The following is a 19,913-nucleotide window of genomic DNA, read 5'->3' on the forward strand; positions in this document are numbered from 1 at the left end:
TCGCCACCTATGCTCACTAAATGGACTACTCACGATCGCTTAGCCACTAAACCATTACTTAAAAATTAGTAAGACCTCATAGGCATAGGCAGGAGTCTTGGGAGTGTGCTCTTCTCAAAATCTCAAATTCGAATCATGCTAGTTGCCAAAGTCTATTTAGAGCTATCAAAGCGAACAATAGGATTAATCCTTAAATTAACCCTTTGCAAGGCCGAGTACCAATTTTTTTTAAAAAAATTTACACTCATACATATTATTTATTAAAATAATTTTATTAATAATAAATAATAGAATAATTAAAAAAAATTAAGACAAAACTAAAAATAGAAAAGTCAAGTACATTTTATAAGGGAGAAATAGAAGTATTTATTTAAAATACAATATTCAATTCTTTAAAGCTACTGTATACAGATTAATTTATTCCAATCATTTCTTTCTTTCTTTAGAATAATTAATTTCTGACCTTTTAAGACATAATAAACATTATTGGATTTAACTCAATTTTTCTTCTTTTACTATCATTAATTTGGACTTTTAAGTTAGCAAAGATCATTAATAATAACACATACCCCATTTATTTCCTATCATAAGTAATAAGTAGATATTTTAGTATATTTGAACATATGCATATTATGATTAATTAATACAGGAAACAAAAACAAAGGAAAATAAAAAATACCGTTACACTTGTTTGATTTGATTTGATTTTTGATAAAACCATGGATGGGTTAAATTAAAGATGGGAGTCCGCCAAGCTCAGCATCAACATCAAGCTTACCTCACTCACAAGTACGGACAAAATGACGCGTGTCTCCTCGACCCCCGAATAACGCGCTTTCTTTCTCTCTCCTCTTTTTCTCTCTCTCCAAAATACCCTCCACCGCCCTATTTATCACCCTTTGTCCCCTTCCTTTTTCTTCCCATTTCACCTCTCTCTTTATTTCCCTAACACAACACAACACACACTACTATAGCAAACTCAACTCACACTCTCTTAAACGCACCGTTTTCAATTCTCAATTTCACTTGCTATGGCATCTTCTGATAATTTATCCGGCATTGAACCGTGGATGTTTCGCCCTGCGGTGGCTGACACGTGGCTCGCCGAATACATAGCTCGCGACACCGATACCCTCACCAAGGCTCTTCAAAAAACACTCTCCACTTCACCGGAAGACGCTTTCTCTCCTTTTTTAAACCTTGTTAAAACTGACTCAGCCGTTACCGCCACACCAACGGTTTCCAGCCTCTCCGGCTCCGACCAGGACTCCGCTCCGAAGCGTCAGCGAGTTGCAGCCGGGAAGATCTCGAAGAGAAAGTCGCGTGCCTCGAAGAGGTCACTGACGACGTTCATCACCGCCGACCCTGCCAATTTTCGGGAGATGGTGCAGCAGGTTACCGGAGCGAGATTCGGTGCGGGTTCGAATATTTCAATGGCACCGATTGTGAAGCCGGAGCCGCTTCGAATGGTGGGAGTCACCGGAGGAGGAAGGTTTTCTACGGAGGGTGGAAGTTGTTTGCCGACGCTTGACACGTCAGCTTTTTTACTTGACCACGTCCATAACCGTCAACAACAACACCACCAACCGAATCAAACAATGGTTGGTGGTAACTCGGATGGGCCTGAGAACTCTGGGATGGGCCCACTTTCATTTGGGCAGCCCATTGGAGGATTGGATGACGATGCTGGTTTCGTTTCTGCGGGTTTAGATTTTGAAACTTTCTCAAGCTGCTTTCCCACTTTGGAATCGTCGTGGAAAGTTATGTAAGAGATGAAACGACGAGATTGTCCCTCAATTTTTCCTTTTCACTTTTTCCCTTTTTGCCCCCATCGTGGGTTTGGGATTGGATATTGGGGTTAGTAGCTATAGCTAGGATATGATTGTAAATTAGGGAAAAGGGAAGGGAATGGATATGGAAATGGATGTAGCATTTCCTTTTTCTATGTAATTCGTATTACATAGTTGTTTTATCATTACTATTAGTATCAAGTACTAAAAACAATGTTGTATCTTTGTTTAGTTCAATTAAACTAATTAATGCATTCCCAAGTGTGTTGTTATCATCTAATCATATTGAGTTTGGTTAATTAATTTTTCTTATAGATGATTTACAAAAATTATTAACCTTAATGGATAACTTTTGAAATTTGTTGGGTTTAATTACTAGTCGAATTAGAAATTGGTCTAAGAAAGAGGGAAGACTTGGTCTTTGGTGGTGAAGGGGTGGCTTGGTGTGTAAGTTTGAAGTCTATTTCTGTGGGTTTGCGTTATTTTGGGTGGTGGTATTAATGGTATTTTGTTGTGATTTCAGTTTTCAGCTGCATTTAAGTTTGGCATTGTATCATTCTATGCTCTGGAGTTGTGGGGGTCCATAACACTTTAATATAAATAGATGTATTAACTTCCATTCCAAGAATGCTTGAAATACATTAAAACTAAAAAACACGTCAGTATTATAGGAAGGAGGATAGTGTTCATCTGTAGCTTTGATGTCACTAAAATCTTTAGTCAAAATTAATTTAAATAACTAGAGTTTCTAAATAAAAAGAATAATCTAACTCATTTGTGGTCACTTTGTAAGTGACCTTGCACATTCTCACTAATTTCTTTTCTTCTTCCATACTCTACAAACTAAAGGGCATGAAATAAAGAATCTCGGCGTCAAGTCACTGTAGTGTATTTGACTATTTGAGATTTTCTTCTACAAACATACCCATGTGACCATGTGAGAACTGGTTAATAGATTATATATTTATTTATTTATCTATAGTACTAATACATGTTGATCTTTAATAATATGCGATTATGCTCTGCATAGAAAGTATAAAAACGACCAAGTCTTCCATACATGGGTATTATATTTAATTCAATACTAGTATATATTAAAATTAATCTATAACTTTAAATATCTAAAGCATGTAGGTTTCTTACTGAAGTCAAATTAAAAAGATTTATAATGGTAACAACAAAACACCTAATTGTATTAGGTAAGAGAATAGTCTAACCTGAGTCTTCATGGCATGCATCTAAACTTATTTTCTATTAATTCATTGTGGACAGCTTAGATTATTTCCTTTAAAAAAGAATGCCAAGTGTCGATCCACTAAGAATATAAAAATCTAGCACAAGATATATTTTATTAACAGGATATATATCTAGCTAGATGTAACTTGAAAGAGAAAGATTGAAGATTGAATACGTAGGGTTTCTAGAAAGGGAGAGAAAATAAGAGAAAAAGGTATGGCCATTGGCCACTATTAAAAATAAATTAATTAAATCGGAGAAATGATTGGATATATATATTTCTTTTTCAGTTATTGGATCAGCATTTGGATTCTTATCCCTAATCTGTTTACTCAACAGATATCACCATCTTGATTGGTGTAGACTTATTTCCTTTTTACTGATGCAAACATGATTTAAAAAAAAAAACAATTTATATGAATAAACGAGTGAAAAATAATATTCAAAAAATTTTAATTTATATTTGGTTATTCAAAGAAAAGAAAGAACTCCACATATACAGAATACTTTATAAGTTACGTATTAAATTTCAATTGAACCCTTCAAAGAGGTCCAATAATTACTGCGAACAAGGAATGGAAACAACAACCAGTATAAGAAAAAGAAGTGACGAATGCAATAACGTAATATATATATATATATATATATATATATATTTGAAAGCTATGGGTGAAAAAGAAGATATAGATGGTTTTGTGCCCCACAAGAAGGTCATTTTATTATAAAAAAATGATTTTCGTCGAATGTGGGAGTAGGGGGGATTGGAAAGGGAAAGAAGTAAAGTCGTGTATGAAGGTAGGAAACACCCACTTATACGTTATTCTTTTCTTTTTTCCAAAATTATTTGCACTAATTGTGCCAAAAATATTTTGGTTCAAGATAGGGTTCATAAGTGGGTTTAGAATAGATAAGATATGGAAATATTATAATCCTGTGTTAAACAAGTAATTTGGTGTAAGCTACTTTTTTTAAATTATATATCGATAAATACTGCTTTTGTATTATAATTCATGACAAATACTAACTTGTATGATTGATAACATAATCATCACAGCAAAAGAAAATAGAACTAAAAAAGTTGGGTTATAGCCACTCGCCCAACATTCTATAGGAAAGATATATCAAAAATATCTCATCAAAAAATAACTAATTAGTACATATCACATTTTGCATCGTTAAAATGATTTTGACTTGTTTAATTTTTTCTACAAAGTTTGGAATCTTTAGAAAAAAATTACAAAATTAAAATGAATTAAAATGGTTTTGACTTGTTTAATTTTTTCTACAAAGTTTTGGAATCTTTATGAAAAAATTACAAAATAAAAATGAATTAATTATAAAATACTTAAACTTAAAGGAATTAATAGTTAAAAACATGGGGGTTGTCATCAAATGACGATCTTGAAAATGTACAAGGTTGTTGCAAATATTAGTGGTGAGTAACACAAAGTATTCAACATAAAGAGTACAATTTGGATTGAATCTAAAATTTTACTTGTTTAACAAAAATGTTTTGGTGGGTTGTTTGATTGTTTGAACGATAGAAATTAAAGTTGTAAAATTAATAATAAGAAATTTGTCAAGGATTAATCTGACTTTAAGTTATTATTCCATATATCACTCTTTTCCAATGTCATTTAACCATAATTTCTTAGAGATTAAAATGTTATCAGCTTAGACAAAATCCTCAATAATCATTTATATGATAAAAATTTATGAGTTTCATTGTTTCACCCCTAGTATTAACAGTAGTCAAATAAAAAACCTAATTCAAAGTTTTTTTCTTCTTATTTCACTTATGTTTCACAAGACAAACCGTAAATCAATTTATTAGTGATTAATCAATAAAAAAAAATCGAATATTAGATCAACAATGAAAGAACAATACAATAATATAGCAACTGCATACAAGGGTAAAAGGTTACGTCATAAGATCAAGATTTCATCCCTAACCATTCAGGGTTTATTATCTCATAATGAAATTAAACATGAAATAAAGGTCGAGAAATATTACTTGAATCATACAAAAGACAAAAACTCTTATTAAGTGAAAGGACTCTCTTTAGCCTCCAAAACAACTTTTAAAATACTTATCTCACTATCAAAATCTGAACCTTGTGATGCTCCAAGAATATAACATATATTATTGGTTTTTATTGCGCAATCAAGTTGCGATGGTATGCAATCGTGCCATGATAATCACTTAAGTTTGAGCGACAATCTACATGACTTCTCAAATCATGTCACGATCCAATACGATTGCAATACAATATTTCCAATTCTTGTGTTTTAGTATCGTTTAACTTCTTGACAATAGAACTTCCACAATGTAAAACCCCGCAGAATTGTCTAGTTGGAGTATATTGGAGTTAAATAGGGAGTTTTCACAATAGACTGAATCTTATTATGCAATGTTAAATACAAATATAATTAAAATACTACGGAAAATTCTAAGAAAATGTAGTATGATAAGGTGTTATCACAACCCCAAATTTAAATTGTTACTTTTCTTTAAGGAACAAGCTTATAAGATAAGAATCTGCAGTAAAATACCAAACATGTTTGGCCAACAATAACTTCCAAGTTTGATTCTTCTTACCGAAATAGATTAATGACCATTCTTAGATGTTATCACAACTCTTAAACTTCAAGATTAATAAGTTCAAGGAAATCTTTCCAAATTTCAAATCTACTCAATTTCCTCTCTTTTTCACAAATTCACTTAAATAAAAATAAGGGTGACCACTCAATCAAAACACAACTGTCATTTTACCATAGATTTGAAAAGTTTTTAAACATTTGAATAAATCAAGACTATAAAATAAATTTTGAAGGTCTTTAAGGGATGTAATGTGGCTTGGGTTTAGGTGAAATAATTTTGGGAGTACCATGCTTAATGATTAGAAGTTAGACACATTGTCCTTACAATAATTCCTTCTTTTCACGTTTATTCTCTTTTTACCTTGTACTACTATTCAAGAGATAGTGCCAACTAAAGAGACTAGACTTTCTTTTTTGCTCCATGGTGGCAACAAAATTGTGTTTGATTGGATATGATGGACTTTGAACACGCTGACGTTGATCTCCAATATAGTGGCGCATGGTGGACCTACAAGGATACCACTCAAACGCACAAGTCAGTTATATAGTCCAAGATGATTGAAGTGAAATTATGGGATCAGAAAGTGTACCTTAAATCTCACGTGCGTTGATTATATATATATATATTGGATTATTTTTATTAGGCTTCACATGGTTGGGAAAGATACTTGATTCTCATATGTATTATGCCTTTGGACGACCGAAAATAGTTACCCTCAAGGCTTGATAGGTGTTTTATAAGTCGTGAAGTTTTTCAAAGTTGCGGACTAAACCTCGTTAACAATGCCAATCATAGGAAGAAGTGGGAAGCCATGACAAAATTTTCATAAGTAGTGGGGAACAAACACATTAAATGCATTTCCTATCATTTAGAAGTTTCGTCGATTTTTCAAGGATGTGGCCTTATACTCGTAGGCTAGGGTGTGGTCACCTTCTCTAGGGAATTCGAGTGCACCTGAGTTCAATTGTGTTCTACAGGAATGATCGAACCATCATATTTTGTCTTTTCACCTTCTTTTAACCCACATAGTTGATTATACTCATTCCACTATAAAGGGTTGAATCTCATTTCAAATATTCTTTTCGCTTATCTTGCCACCCGAGGCCAAAGAGGCTGGAGAGTGATTGAAATACCCGAGGCCGAAGAGGGCGGGAAGTGATCGCCCGAATTCACATCGGAATAAGAAGATCTCGAGGTTGTGCAAGTATGAGACTGCATAGTTGCAGGAAAGCTTATAAGGATTGATTTTTACTACATATACCAACAAGATGCATCTATTTTTCGGTAGCTTAACAAACAAGAACTCCATAGTTAATATAGTTTGACTTGAATTAGTTTTTAGATGGGTGACCTTCTGGGAAGTTTGTCAGAAATCGTGTGAGTGAGGACAAAACACGCTGAAAAGAATTATGTTGGTTTATGGGGTCAGTCAGTAATCCTGAAAGCAGTCTGGGGAATTATAAATGGTATTAGAGAAGTCATATCCCAATACAATATGGTTCGAGAATGAACCAAGCGGAAGCTGGTGGACATGTAACACCTGAGGCCGAAGAGGGCGGGGAGTGGTTATAACATTCGAGGCCAAAGAGGGCGAGGAGTGGTCTCCCGAATTCACATTGGAATGAGAGGATCTTGAGGCTGTGCAGGTATGAGACTACATGTTGAAGGAATGCTTATAAGGATTGTTTTATACTACATATACCAACAAGATGCATATTATTTTTAGTAGCCTAAGAAAAATAGGAACTCTATAGTTAAACGTGTTTGACTTGAAGTAGTATTTGGATGGGTGAAGTTCTGGGAAGTTTCCCAGAAAGCCTATGGGTAAGGACAAAACATGCTGAAAAGACTCGTGTTAGTTTGTGGGATCAGACAATAATCCTAAAAGCAATCTAGGGTGTTACAAATCATGTGGTGAAAGAGACCGCTACTCACGCCGCCTCTCTTGCCCGTGCCTATTTTGATTTGTGTATAACTTTATCTAGAGAGGTGAAACTTGAGACTGATTGTTTCATCCAGTCCATTGATAAAGGCTCCATTCACAACCGCTCTAAGATTTGTGCTTCTTTTCAAAATATTTTTGCTTACGTTAACTAATATGATCCCTTTTATGATGCAAAACATACATGGTTCGACTTGAGAATTTGTTGAAGCCGAATGATGCATCTCAATATATCTAGGTAGATATTTTATTTAGGGGAATAATCTCCTTCTATGCTCTTGAGGGTTTCTTCGACCGTGCTAATATTGAGGTATGACCTTTATCCAATTGGTTAATTTCTCTTATCCCTACCAACAAAAAGACATGCAACGAGTTTAAGAGGTGTTTTATTCCCTTTTCTGAATCTATCTTCCAAAAATGGGGTGTAAGGATGCCCTTGATCGCTTTCGAGAAAGAGATGCTTGATCACCTACTTATTTCCCCCTTTAACTCGACCCAATGGCCTAGGATTTTGTCGAAGTGTTCTAGAAATGGCAAACATGTTCTGCTTCTAAAAGACTCTTCTTTGACTTCTTCTCCATCAATCATATTTCGATGAATAAGAGGCGTGGAGAAGGGTTGGTTTCCCTTTGCCAAAGCAATAATAAAAAATTCTTCATTGTCTATAATGAGAGTTCGAAGAATTTTAAGCCCCTTATTTCCAGCTCACCCGAATCTCCTCAGCAGCTCATTCATTCCAATTTTTGTGATCCAGTATCGATCGTTATTTGGAAGAGGTCTTGTAATGGAGGATCCTCGTCACACCTTATTTCCCCTTTGATCTCCTTGATGATGGAGGTTTAAAGAGACGAGATCAGAGGATTCAACAAAGCTCTTCAGCATGACCTCCTCCATCTTAGTGCATTCTAGTAGCGATCTGCTTTCTGGATCAGAGGCGATATAGTTATGGAATTTCCCAAGAAATAGAAGTAGATTCCCATAGATGGCGCCAATGTTCCTGTTGGGTGTGAATATGTAAGTAGAAAAGTAATATAGAAGGGGGGGGGGGGTGGTGAATAGACCCAAATAAAAAATGCAACCTCCATTTTCTAAAATCATAGTGCTTCAAAAATGAGTTGCACGCAGAAGGTATGAAGCGAAAATGAAAATTATACAATCGATTATGATCAAGAAAATACTAGCTTGACTAGTTGTCCAATTCCAATAAAACCTAAACTTTATGTAATTAATTACTACCAAGAACAAAATGATATAATACGAAGGAACTCAAAAACCTAGCATTCAATCACTACGAATATAAATGCAATAGTAGAGTTAAAGAGATGACACCGAGAATTATAGTGCTTCGACGTTCATCCTCTCTTGGCCCATGCGCGCTCTTGAATGGATTCCCATTGGAACATGCATAGTTCCTTGTTATTTAAAATATATTTCCAAGAGTTCATACAATCACCAATCCAAAATTTATAGTTGAGAAAATAAATATCCTAATTTGGATCTTGACTTGTATCTAGCAAACTTGCCAAACTCTTCAACGTAATCTTTACTCAGATACGTTTCTTGCACCTTCCAATAACACCAATTCTGCTCCAAGCCTTTATGTGTAGCTATCAAACTCTTGTTTGTACCGATTCCTTGAGTGGTGATATTATCCAAAAATCTGAGAAGAACTCCGCCTTATCTGTAGCCTTCCACCCAGTTACTACGAAGGAAATGTTGGAGAGAAAAACCCATTTCTTTTTAATGGAATTTGTCACCACCATTGGTAATCCCTCTTTCTTACTAACAACCTGAAAACTCAATAAGATCTTCAATAGTAGTTAGTTTCAAGTATGCACCTCCTTCAATCAATCTCAGAACTCTAATTGACAGGATCTGATCTCAATTGAAGTTGAAGATGTGAGAAATTCATAGTAAGACTTTGAACACCTCCACACTCTAAAATAACCGATATTTGGCACTCTACCTTTCCATACCTCATGGATAAATACAAGCTTTATTTAAATGAATTATATTCATTATATACAAGTAGGTAGTAAAGTCTCACCCCATAAATTAAATAACAATTCAGAATGCATTGACATGACATTTATCATTTCTTAATATGTCTGATTCTTTCTTTCGGCTAGACCATTTTATTGTGGTGTACAAAGTGCGAAACATTCATATATAATACCATATTCTTCACAATATGCATAAAATTAAGTACGAAAGTATTCACCATCCGTATCACTCCTAAGGGTTTTAATACTTCTACTTAATTAATTTTTTGCTTATGCTTTATAAATTTCAAATGCATAAAAAACACCACTTTATTCTTTAAAAGATGAGTAATTCTATATGTGCGAATGATTTTTCATGAGAATATCACGAATAAGGTGGTTGTTATATTCATTACCTTTATAATAAATACTATTAAATGAAAAATTATACCACATGTTTTATGACAAAGAAAAATGATTCACCCTTAAAAAACAATAACTCACCGTCAAACTATGTTTAGTGATATCCATGAACTTAAAAAATATATATACACCCGTGAAAAAATGGTATCAGCAGATGCCGATATTGATACTGTTATTATTGTTATTATATTAAAAAATAAATTATAGGTAATTCGTACTGTGACAACTGCAATCATCAATATCAAAATACATGTATCAACCAAAATCGTGAAATATTTTCATGATCTAAAAAGTGCAAAAGGGAAAATAAACGGTGTCGCGAAAAGGTTTTTATTAGGGTGCTTGACGAGATTGCGGGTCTCGCTCCTACATATCCTCTGGTATAATGAGGAACTCAAAGCTTCGTAGTTCGGGGTGAAAGCTACAGCTTGTTGGTTTGTTTTAATGAACGACTATCTAGATTGTGTTCTAACGGTTAAACGGTGCTTGTTCTCGCAATTGGAGGCTTAAACACTAGTTTGGATACGCATTAGAAAGGATTAAGCATCATTCTTTTGAAAATATTTTTGATTGATTAAAGAGTGTTGGATTGAACATGTATCTAGATCTCATTCTAACGGTAAAACATGACTTGCTTACTCACGACAGAGGCTTAAGCGCTTGCTTACGCGTTAAAAGGGATTAGACAAATATTCTCTTGTGAAATATTTTCAATCGCACGGGGGCAAGAAAGTAAGTTTAATGTGTTTGACTGTTTTTTAAAGGTGAATGATGAATATTCGATAAGAACAAGATGTGAGCCTTAGAACCAATTATTTGGGATATTGCTGGAATGCTAGACCCCAGCAATACCTTTTTCATCCAATGTATTTAAGAAATTGTTTGATGGACAATAAACATTCAAAAGATTGTTCGAGGTTCCACTAGAATGTTAGACTCCAATGGCCCCTCTTTTCGTCCAAGTTATTTAAGTATTTTAGAAACGGAAAGAGTGAATGAAAAGTTAACCCAAGATGTGTACCTCAAGAGAAATCATTCAAGGATTCAAGGAATGAGAGACTCCAAGGACCTATTTCTTTCGTATTTGTTAGAATTTTTTTTAACGAGTTGCGAAAGCAGAAGAGAAATTCGATATTGATTGAGTGTTTTATTGCATTAGTGAAAATAGTTTGTGAAATGATATGAGGTATTTATTAAAGAAAAAAACTTAGTGTGATTTTGAAAAATGTATTTGATGTTGATCAAACACCTTTTTTCTTAGTATTTTTTAAAGGTTAATTTTGATGGCCATCTTTTTAGATTAACAGTTATGCATCAACTAAAAATATAATAAAATAAACTAAAAAATAAAATAATAAAAAAGGTAAAATAAAAATAAAAGGGAGGGGCACACTATCAATGCAAGAGGTAAAATAATTAAAAAAACTAAAATAAATAAAAGAAAGAACAAAAATAAATAAATAAAGCAATAATAAGAAAATAATAAATAAATAAAATATACAAAAGACAAAAACAAGTTGAAAATTGAGGGTATAACTAGAAACATGCTCTAGGCCCAAAGGAGGGGGGGTCCTATGTGGGTGAGCAATCAAGGGGTGTGGGGAGACTTCATCTTCTCCAACCTCACATTTGATTACTAATCCCGTAGCAGAAAAAATGAAAGAAAAATATTACAACGAAAACGTAAAAACACCATAATTTTCTCTATTTTTCATGGAATTAAGAAAATAAATAATGAAAGTTTATCTATTCGATTTCACGAACATAATGGTATATTAAAAATCAGTAAATAAACAATAAAAAATTTAGAAAATTAACAAAAATGCAGCAACATATATTTGTTTGATTTGACCATTTTATCTATCCTCATGACAAATGAACTATGAATTCATCCTCGGGGCAATACTGAGAAGTTATTAGATACATTAATTATATAAAATAACCATCAATTTACATTTGAACCTTTTTGTTCATGGAGATACAAGAACACTTCAAACTCTTGATTTTGAATCAATGAAGTTTTTATACAAAATAGTGGTGATTAATATATTAATTAAGTGCAACAAGAATAATAATGCAATTTTTTTTTTAAAAATTAATTCACATTTAAACACTTTTGCTCATGGAGGTTCAAGAATACTTTAAACTCTTGATTTTAAATTAATGGAGTTTCCATATAAAATTGTGATGATTAAGGTGATAAATAAATGAAGTAAGAATAAAAATGCAATAAAATTAAATAAATGACAAGCATAAGTGCCCACCAAAAATAAAATTCAATCAAGAAAGAAAGGTCTTGAAGAAAAATGAAGAGATAAATGATTTATTTATAGACTCTAGAAAGGATAATTTAGGAATCATACAAAGAGTGTGAGTGCATTCTATAAACTTATTTAATTAAATAGTGAATAATGATGTAATATATGCCTGAAATAATGATGTGATAATATATGCATTGAATAATGATTTTATATTTGCACGGAATAATGATGTAATAAATTAGAGATATTTTGGACCTTCTAGAAACATTGATTTTTATTTTATGATGCATGCAAATGATTAAAAAAATTCAAATGGATATTTTGACAATAAATCAAATAATCATGAATTTATTTTTCAAAATGCATAATGGAAAAATGCAATTTTAATCAATTTCTTCAACATGTAAAATATTGACTTTGTGTTGACTTTTTTACTATAATGCATATATGCATGATTATGGTGACTTTATTTGATGATAAAAATGCATATGACTAAAAATACAAAACTTGACAAATGGACATGTATCAAATGAATTTAAAATATCTGGACAAAATTGGGATATAATAATAATGTTAATTGGTTGCTTCATAGCATTCGTGACACATTTGTGAGATGTGTTTCGCAATATTAAGCATTACTCTTAAAACATATAATGATAATCTTTGAATTTACGCAAGTCCGAATGCACAAGATCAAGTAAGTTGGTTTTTCTTTCTACACTACGGAAATGTTTCTTAATCATCTTTGATTTAACACAAAGTTCATATTTATCGAAGTTATTACCATCACACAAAATTAAATTTGATTTAATTAATATTTTCATAGTGCTAATACTATATGGGTTAATCTACTATGCCATAAAAAATGAATTCAATCATATAAACAGAATTAGAAATTTTATTTATAATATTATAAGTAGTACAAAGCTTAACCATTCCCTCAGCAAAATAACTATTTCCCACAAATACATCGCTATGAGTCAAGATTAACTACCATAATCCGTACACAAATTTAATGCCCGATTTTCTCAGAAGATCCCTACTAACAAGGTTCCTATTCATGTCAGGAACATGAAGTACGTTGACAAGAGTAACTTTATTTTCAAAAGTGAAATTGAGTTTCAAGGTTCTCATTCCAACAACCATTGATCTTCCTTTATTTTTAAGTTGAACCTCTTGTCCATCGATGACTTCATAATAGGTTTTAAATGTTGTTTTGTCATTGGAAACATGGACAATAACATGAGTATTAGCACCATCCTTGTACCTTGTCTTTGATCTCCATAATTTCGCTCACATTAGCAATTATGTTGTCATCTACTTGAACATCATATGCCTAGTTTTTGGACTTGTTGTGTATGCAGTCTCGAGCATAATGATCAGTTATATCACACACATAACAACCACATTTGGGACCCTTTTGCCTGTCAAAATTGTTGAACTTATTTGGTTCCTTCTTAGGTCTAAGATAATTCTTCATATAATCGTGTTTCTTCTTTGCTTTTGCACTCATTGCATTGGCTTAAAACATCCACTAGTCTCAGATTTCTGTCTATCTTCTGATTTCTCTTCGATTTGAAAATATTTCTAAATTTTCTCTAGTGAGAAGTCCTCGAAATTATGCATCAAATTTTTCCTATAGCTTTTCCATGAAGATGACAATTTTGTAATAATTGCACCAACTTAGAAAGTTTTGGAAATGCCTGTCTTTATAGCCTTTAGTTTATTTACAAGTACTTGTAACTCGTGCACTTGTGAAAAATGGGTTTTTAATCCAACATTTTAAAATCAAAATATTTAGAAATTATAAACTTTTTAGTACCTTCCTCTTTAGCCTTAAATTTGAACTCAGGTGCTTTAAAAATTTTCGTTGCAGATTGGATATCCATGTAGAGATCATAGAGATGATCAGATAATCTATTTAGAATATGCCCACGACATATCAATTCATCCTCATTTCGTTCTTTAGGTTCTTTCTCAAGTTCCTCATAATCATTTTCTTTCATTTCTAGAATAGATTTCAAGTTAAGATCCAAGACATAGTGAATCTTCAAGGCAATCAGGATAAAGATCATTTTGTCTTGCCAAATAGTGAAGTTTGTTCCATCGAAATGATCCAGCTTGACGATATCCTAGTTCACCACTTTGATGCTTGAAAGTGGTGCCTTATTAGCCCTTATTTGAGATATTACTAGTATGTTAGATAAACTTTGTAAGTTGAATGGATCCAAGCTTGAATCTTGAACATAATCACTTTCTTAATAGTATTTCAAGCGACCCTTGATAAAGCACACCCTTTCAGCAACACTTCACACTAAGTGTTGCAACTTTTCACCTTTTACTAACTTTTGCAATAATTTGCAAAATGTTACCATTTTTCGAATTCAAAACTAACAAACCGAAACAACGACTACAAAAGATTGGAGCAAGGTTTCCCATCGAGGCGCTTCCACGAGTAGCCTAATTGCTCTGATGTGGTGTGACTCAAGTGCTCAAGTGTCCCCATTAGCACATCAACACCTACACCCCGATCCTACACCCACACCCCGATCCTAGATCCGGTGGCGATAACATCGATGGGGTGTGGAGGTGACATAAGACATCATACCACCACACTTGTCCATGTGACAATTTGTCTCCTTTAACTCCTTTGGTGAGTTAATGAATGTACTATCTTTTATTTATAAAAAAAAGTTACATTTTAGATTCATTCAATAACTAATGTATTTTGTCTATATTTTGTTTAAATATATTATTTATTTACTAGATCTAAAAAGTAATTTAAAAAAAAAAGGATTATAGGGAATAACTTTTTATAAGTATTATTAAAGTGAGCTGAACTTTCTATGTGAGACTATATCTTATGCATTGAATATTAATTTACTCAAATGATTGTCATTTTAGGACACATTGATTGTCATTAATGATTGATACTTCAATTGAGTAGTAAATTTTTTTTATTTAACAATAAATTAATTTTGAAATATGTGTATGATATTTTTTATTATAATTTAATAATTAAAAAATGTGAGATCTTATAGTGCAAACTCTCTTATTGTTGAACTCCTTAGTAAGAAAACTCCCTCCTCGAAGACAATCTTGTTATTAATTACAACAAGTATGCAGCAACAGCTCAATTGCAAGACATACCAGATTCTGACGCCCATAGAAATACACATGGATCACTTTCACTGAGCTGCCATGCATCTGACTAACACCGCGTCCGCATTCATACTAATCAATCAACGGAGTCAACTGACGGTGCTGCTTCATTCATTAGTAACCGTGACATTGTTTGCTTCGTTGGTCCACGTATAAAACAAACAAAACCTTACCACTTTGTCTTCATCTTTATCCTATTAGTACCTCTTTCAAGAATCGAATATTCTTTCACGTAAATGTCATTTAATTATCGATTAGTGTGATTTAATTATTGAAAATAGAAAATTTGGACCTATTTTCAATTTTTATCATAGAACAACTTGATTTAATTTTATGTCAACTAAAATTGATACCAATGACACATGATCAGTTGAATGTTTTGATTATTCAAAGAGTGTTTATTCTTCTTTGTTTTGGTCAAAAAGATCACTACCTACCATTTCAAATCACCTTAAGTAGGGTATGCTTCTAGAATGGAGAGTGAGAGAGCAGTTGAATTTTTTATTCAACTTCAATCAATAAATGCTTTAATTAAGTTTGACCGGTTGTTATAAACAAGTCAAATATATTCCTTTAATTACTAGATATATGAACTTAATTTAAATATTATAGATGATTCAATTATAATATAATTTAAAATTTTGAACCATAAATTCAATTAATTATATAAGTTGGGTCAACCATAAACTACAGACAAGTTATATAACAGATAATCATTATTATATTAATATAATATCATAGTTTTAGAAATATTTATAAGAGTTTAATTTATATATATTTTTAAATAATATTCCGTATTGAAATTAGAGTTGTTTGAAAAGAGTGAATTCTCAGTTTATTGTGGTGGTTCGAGATTTTTGAAAAGTAGAGAGTTGATTAATCTGCAAAATTAACACTTCAACACTCAAGTTAGTAATTGAGTGAAAAATAAAATTTAAAAGAAAAAATATTTGAATATCTGAGAAATGACGCATTTCTTATTTAAATAAGAGAATTGGTTAGTAATCGAGCGCATGCGTGAGATGCAATAAGTTGTCAAGTTAATTTGGACGACTGAGATACCGTTTGCGAGGGAGATTACCTGCTTGGTGGGGGGAAAAACGGCCACCTATTTTGAGCCAAACATTACCCATCATCATTATTGGGTTTTCACATCTTTAGGTTTTATGGGCCGTCAAGGAGGGTTTGGGACATGTGTCTGGCTCGACCATAAAATCTGGGTACATAGAGCTTTTTGACGGGACGTCGTCGCTCTTGGGGACAAACACATTAAATGCTTATCTTGTAAGACATAACTTGATGTTGGGAATGGTTGACATGTCTCCTTGCGCTAGTCAGTAATGATGATGTTGCTTTTTCTTTTAGGACACTCACGTGCTTTTTGTATCGTTTCAAGAAAAATATCCATTATTGATAGTCCAAAGTGATTGTATGATCCTCATTGCTCGAATAGGACATATAAGGCTTTTGAAGAGCCATTTTGCCCCTTTATGTTATTATTGACCTACAAAAGAAAAATGTTTCTACTTCTTTATGGCTCCATTCTATAAATGTTTTTGTTTCAAGCGTTGGATCAAGTTCAAGAGACTTCGTTTGTTGGCATTGGCCTTGCATGTTTGATTGTTCTTTTCCCAAAGTTTAAACGTTTAACTTCCTGCCTTTGCTTTCGTTCAACTTCTTTAGGGTTTTTTGGATAATGAGTGTTTGAGCCTACTTACTTGCAACATTGTACCTACACTTGTTTTATGGTACAACATATTTAATCAGGTTTACCGTGTCAAATAAGACCAGGAAGGCCGATAAGGATATTTTAGGGGACTGGGTGGACTTAGAGATATTGGAGATTACTTTCGCTTTTGTTCGTGAAGACATTTTTAACTAAGCGGTGATTAACGTGGGTCTAGAGGATGACTAGGGAGGGTTCCCCCAGATGAAGATAAGAGGATCTACAGTCAATATGATGGGTGCACGATCCCTTTCCATGAATGCATGTTCTCTCTGAAAGGTTGTCACCTTCATTTCAATGAGTTTGTAGTTGGCTCTGACGTACTTTCTCTAAGGAAAACTCAAAACAGATCCAACCATGCGAGTGGCTCTGACGTACTTTCTCTAAGGAAAATCATCAAACATTTCAAGGCTTATCTATATAGTGCGAAGCATTTCAAGGGTTGTTTTTAATTGGTCACTCCCTTAGTCAGGAGGCACATTTGAAGATATGTCACTTAGAACCCGATCTTTCACCCGCGTGCACAATGGTCTTTCGCAAATGCTAGACTCAAAGCCACTACTTGAAAAGGGTGTGAAAGTATCACTACAAAGAGGAGGAAATATCATAGGAGAAGTTATACTTGAAAAACCAGGTGGTGGCTTTATGTCATGAGCTTGGTTATGTTGGTGGAGTCATTCCATCTAACGTGATGTCCAAAAACCGGTAAAAGAGAGGCATTCAAACCTATTAAGAGGTGGAAGCCAAATCAAAAGAGGAAAGGAAGAAAAATTTTGGTAAGTGGCACTAGGGTCTTTTCCTTTCCGTTTCATCTTCTTAATCCTTTTATAATATTTTTGACTATGCAAAGGAAATGAATGTTGTTGTAAGCCCTAGAGGCCAATATTTTTGGTACTTGTATCGAATTATTTATTAATAATAAAAGGCTTTTTCTTTATTATGTTTGTTTAATAAAGTCCCTAGAATAGCTAGTCCGTTTAATGTATCAAGTGTGACTTAATCATGAGATCCCATTAAACATTAGGACACTCTTCTTAAAGTATCCGTAGTCGAGCTTTGTTGTAAAGTGGGATAACATTAAAGCATTAAGATTATTATGTATATAGACTGATGATCACATCCAATGGATCATAGATAAGGAGTTATCAAGTCATAAACATAGATATGAATATTAAGAGTAATATTTATACTGGATTGACCCGTTATGAGAATACTATATAGAATGTTATGCAAAGTGTCATAAGCTATTCTCATGGTGATAGTGGTGTATACCACCCTTCGACCTGAAACCACTATGGACCCTAGATGTAGAGTCGAATGCCTTATTGCTGATCAAACGTTATCCGTAACTGGATGACCATAAAGACAGTTGATGGGTACTCCACGAAGTATGTCGAGGGACATGAGTGACCTAGATGGAATTTTCCCATCCGGCGTAACAGGATAAATGTCTAAGGGTCCAATATTGAACTGGACAAGGATGACACGATTTATGCCTTGTGTTCAATATAGACATAAGGGCAAAAGGGTAATTGTACACATAAGTATTATCAGAAAAAAGAATTTCTCAGATCACATGACATTTTTGTGTCTTGGGTAGCAGTGATGTGTTGCTAGATACCGCTCACTGTTTATTATGTTAAATATGTGATTTAATATAATTACCAATGTAACGAGAACGTACATGGTCACACACAAAAGGACGGATTGATGAGAGATAGAGTAAATAAGGAACACCATAAGGTACGGCGCACTTAAGAGAATTGTAGAACATCGTAAGGTACGGTGCACTTAAGTAGAATACGAGATATGGTAAGGTACCACGTGCTTAAGTGATTTTGGTATATGATAATATATGGGCCACATACACTTAAGTGGTCCTTTTAGCTTACAACCCACACAAGTGGTTCTATAAATAGAACCCTTGTGTAGAAGCATTTCTTCATATGAAATTTCGTTTCTCTCTCTCTCTCTCTCACACACACACACACACACACACACACACACACAAAGCCTTCATTCGTAGCAGCTATCACTGAGATTGAAGGAATCTGTTCGTGTGGACTGAGTAGAGGCGTTGTCACCGTTTAACGTTCGTGATCATTCCTTAGATCTGCATCAAAGGTTTCAATCACCACAAGAGGTAACGATTTTATCACTGATCATGCCCATTCGTAAGGATCACTAAAGGAGATTTTTTTTTAATTTCCGCTGCGTTTTGGATCGCTATTCTCCTACAGTGGTATTAGAGCCACTTACGAAACCATGCATCTGATAGCTGTTTATTTTATGTATTTTCTAGATTAATATGATTAAAAGACAGAATGAATCAAAGAATAAACGAGTAATTAAATTTGGCATCATATGTGTACGATTTAGATGATTGATGTTGACTATGCTTCGAAATCCGACCTTAGTATGGTGAAGCAGCGATACATCGACCGTCCATAGGTTACACAATTGAGATCAATCAAGTTATATATATATATATATATATATATATATATATATATATATATATATATATATATATATATATATATATATATATATATATATATATGATATAAATAAGTAATTCTGATGCAAAATACGGTATATATGATATACTGTTTCTGTTTCGTTCATTCAAACATTTAATGGTTGTTTTCCTTTGAGCGATCAATGGTCATTTGCTTCTTGATCCGACATTAGTATGGTGAAGCAATGACATGTTGATCAATCATACTAAATTAACAATCGAGGTGTGTTATACGGTATGAAATTGCTGCATTACACGGGTTGTGCTG

At 33.2% G+C, this 19,913-nt stretch overlaps 1 protein-coding gene across 1 annotated transcript; it reads left to right on the plus strand.

The window, feature by feature from the left end:
* Nucleotides 1–899: 899 nt before the first annotated feature.
* On the plus strand, nucleotides 900–2,070 carry LOC127126500 (calmodulin-binding protein 25). Its single transcript, XM_051055432.1, has one exon. The coding sequence runs from the start codon at nucleotides 1,032–1,034 to the stop codon at nucleotides 1,767–1,769; it is 738 nt and encodes a 245-aa protein (XP_050911389.1). The 5' UTR covers nucleotides 900–1,031; the 3' UTR covers nucleotides 1,770–2,070.
* Nucleotides 2,071–19,913: the final 17,843 nt, after the last annotated feature.

This window comes from Lathyrus oleraceus, chromosome 3 (genome assembly GCF_024323335.1).
Source record: "Lathyrus oleraceus cultivar Zhongwan6 chromosome 3, CAAS_Psat_ZW6_1.0, whole genome shotgun sequence".
Classification (NCBI taxonomy): Eukaryota; Viridiplantae; Streptophyta; class Magnoliopsida; order Fabales; family Fabaceae; genus Lathyrus; species Lathyrus oleraceus.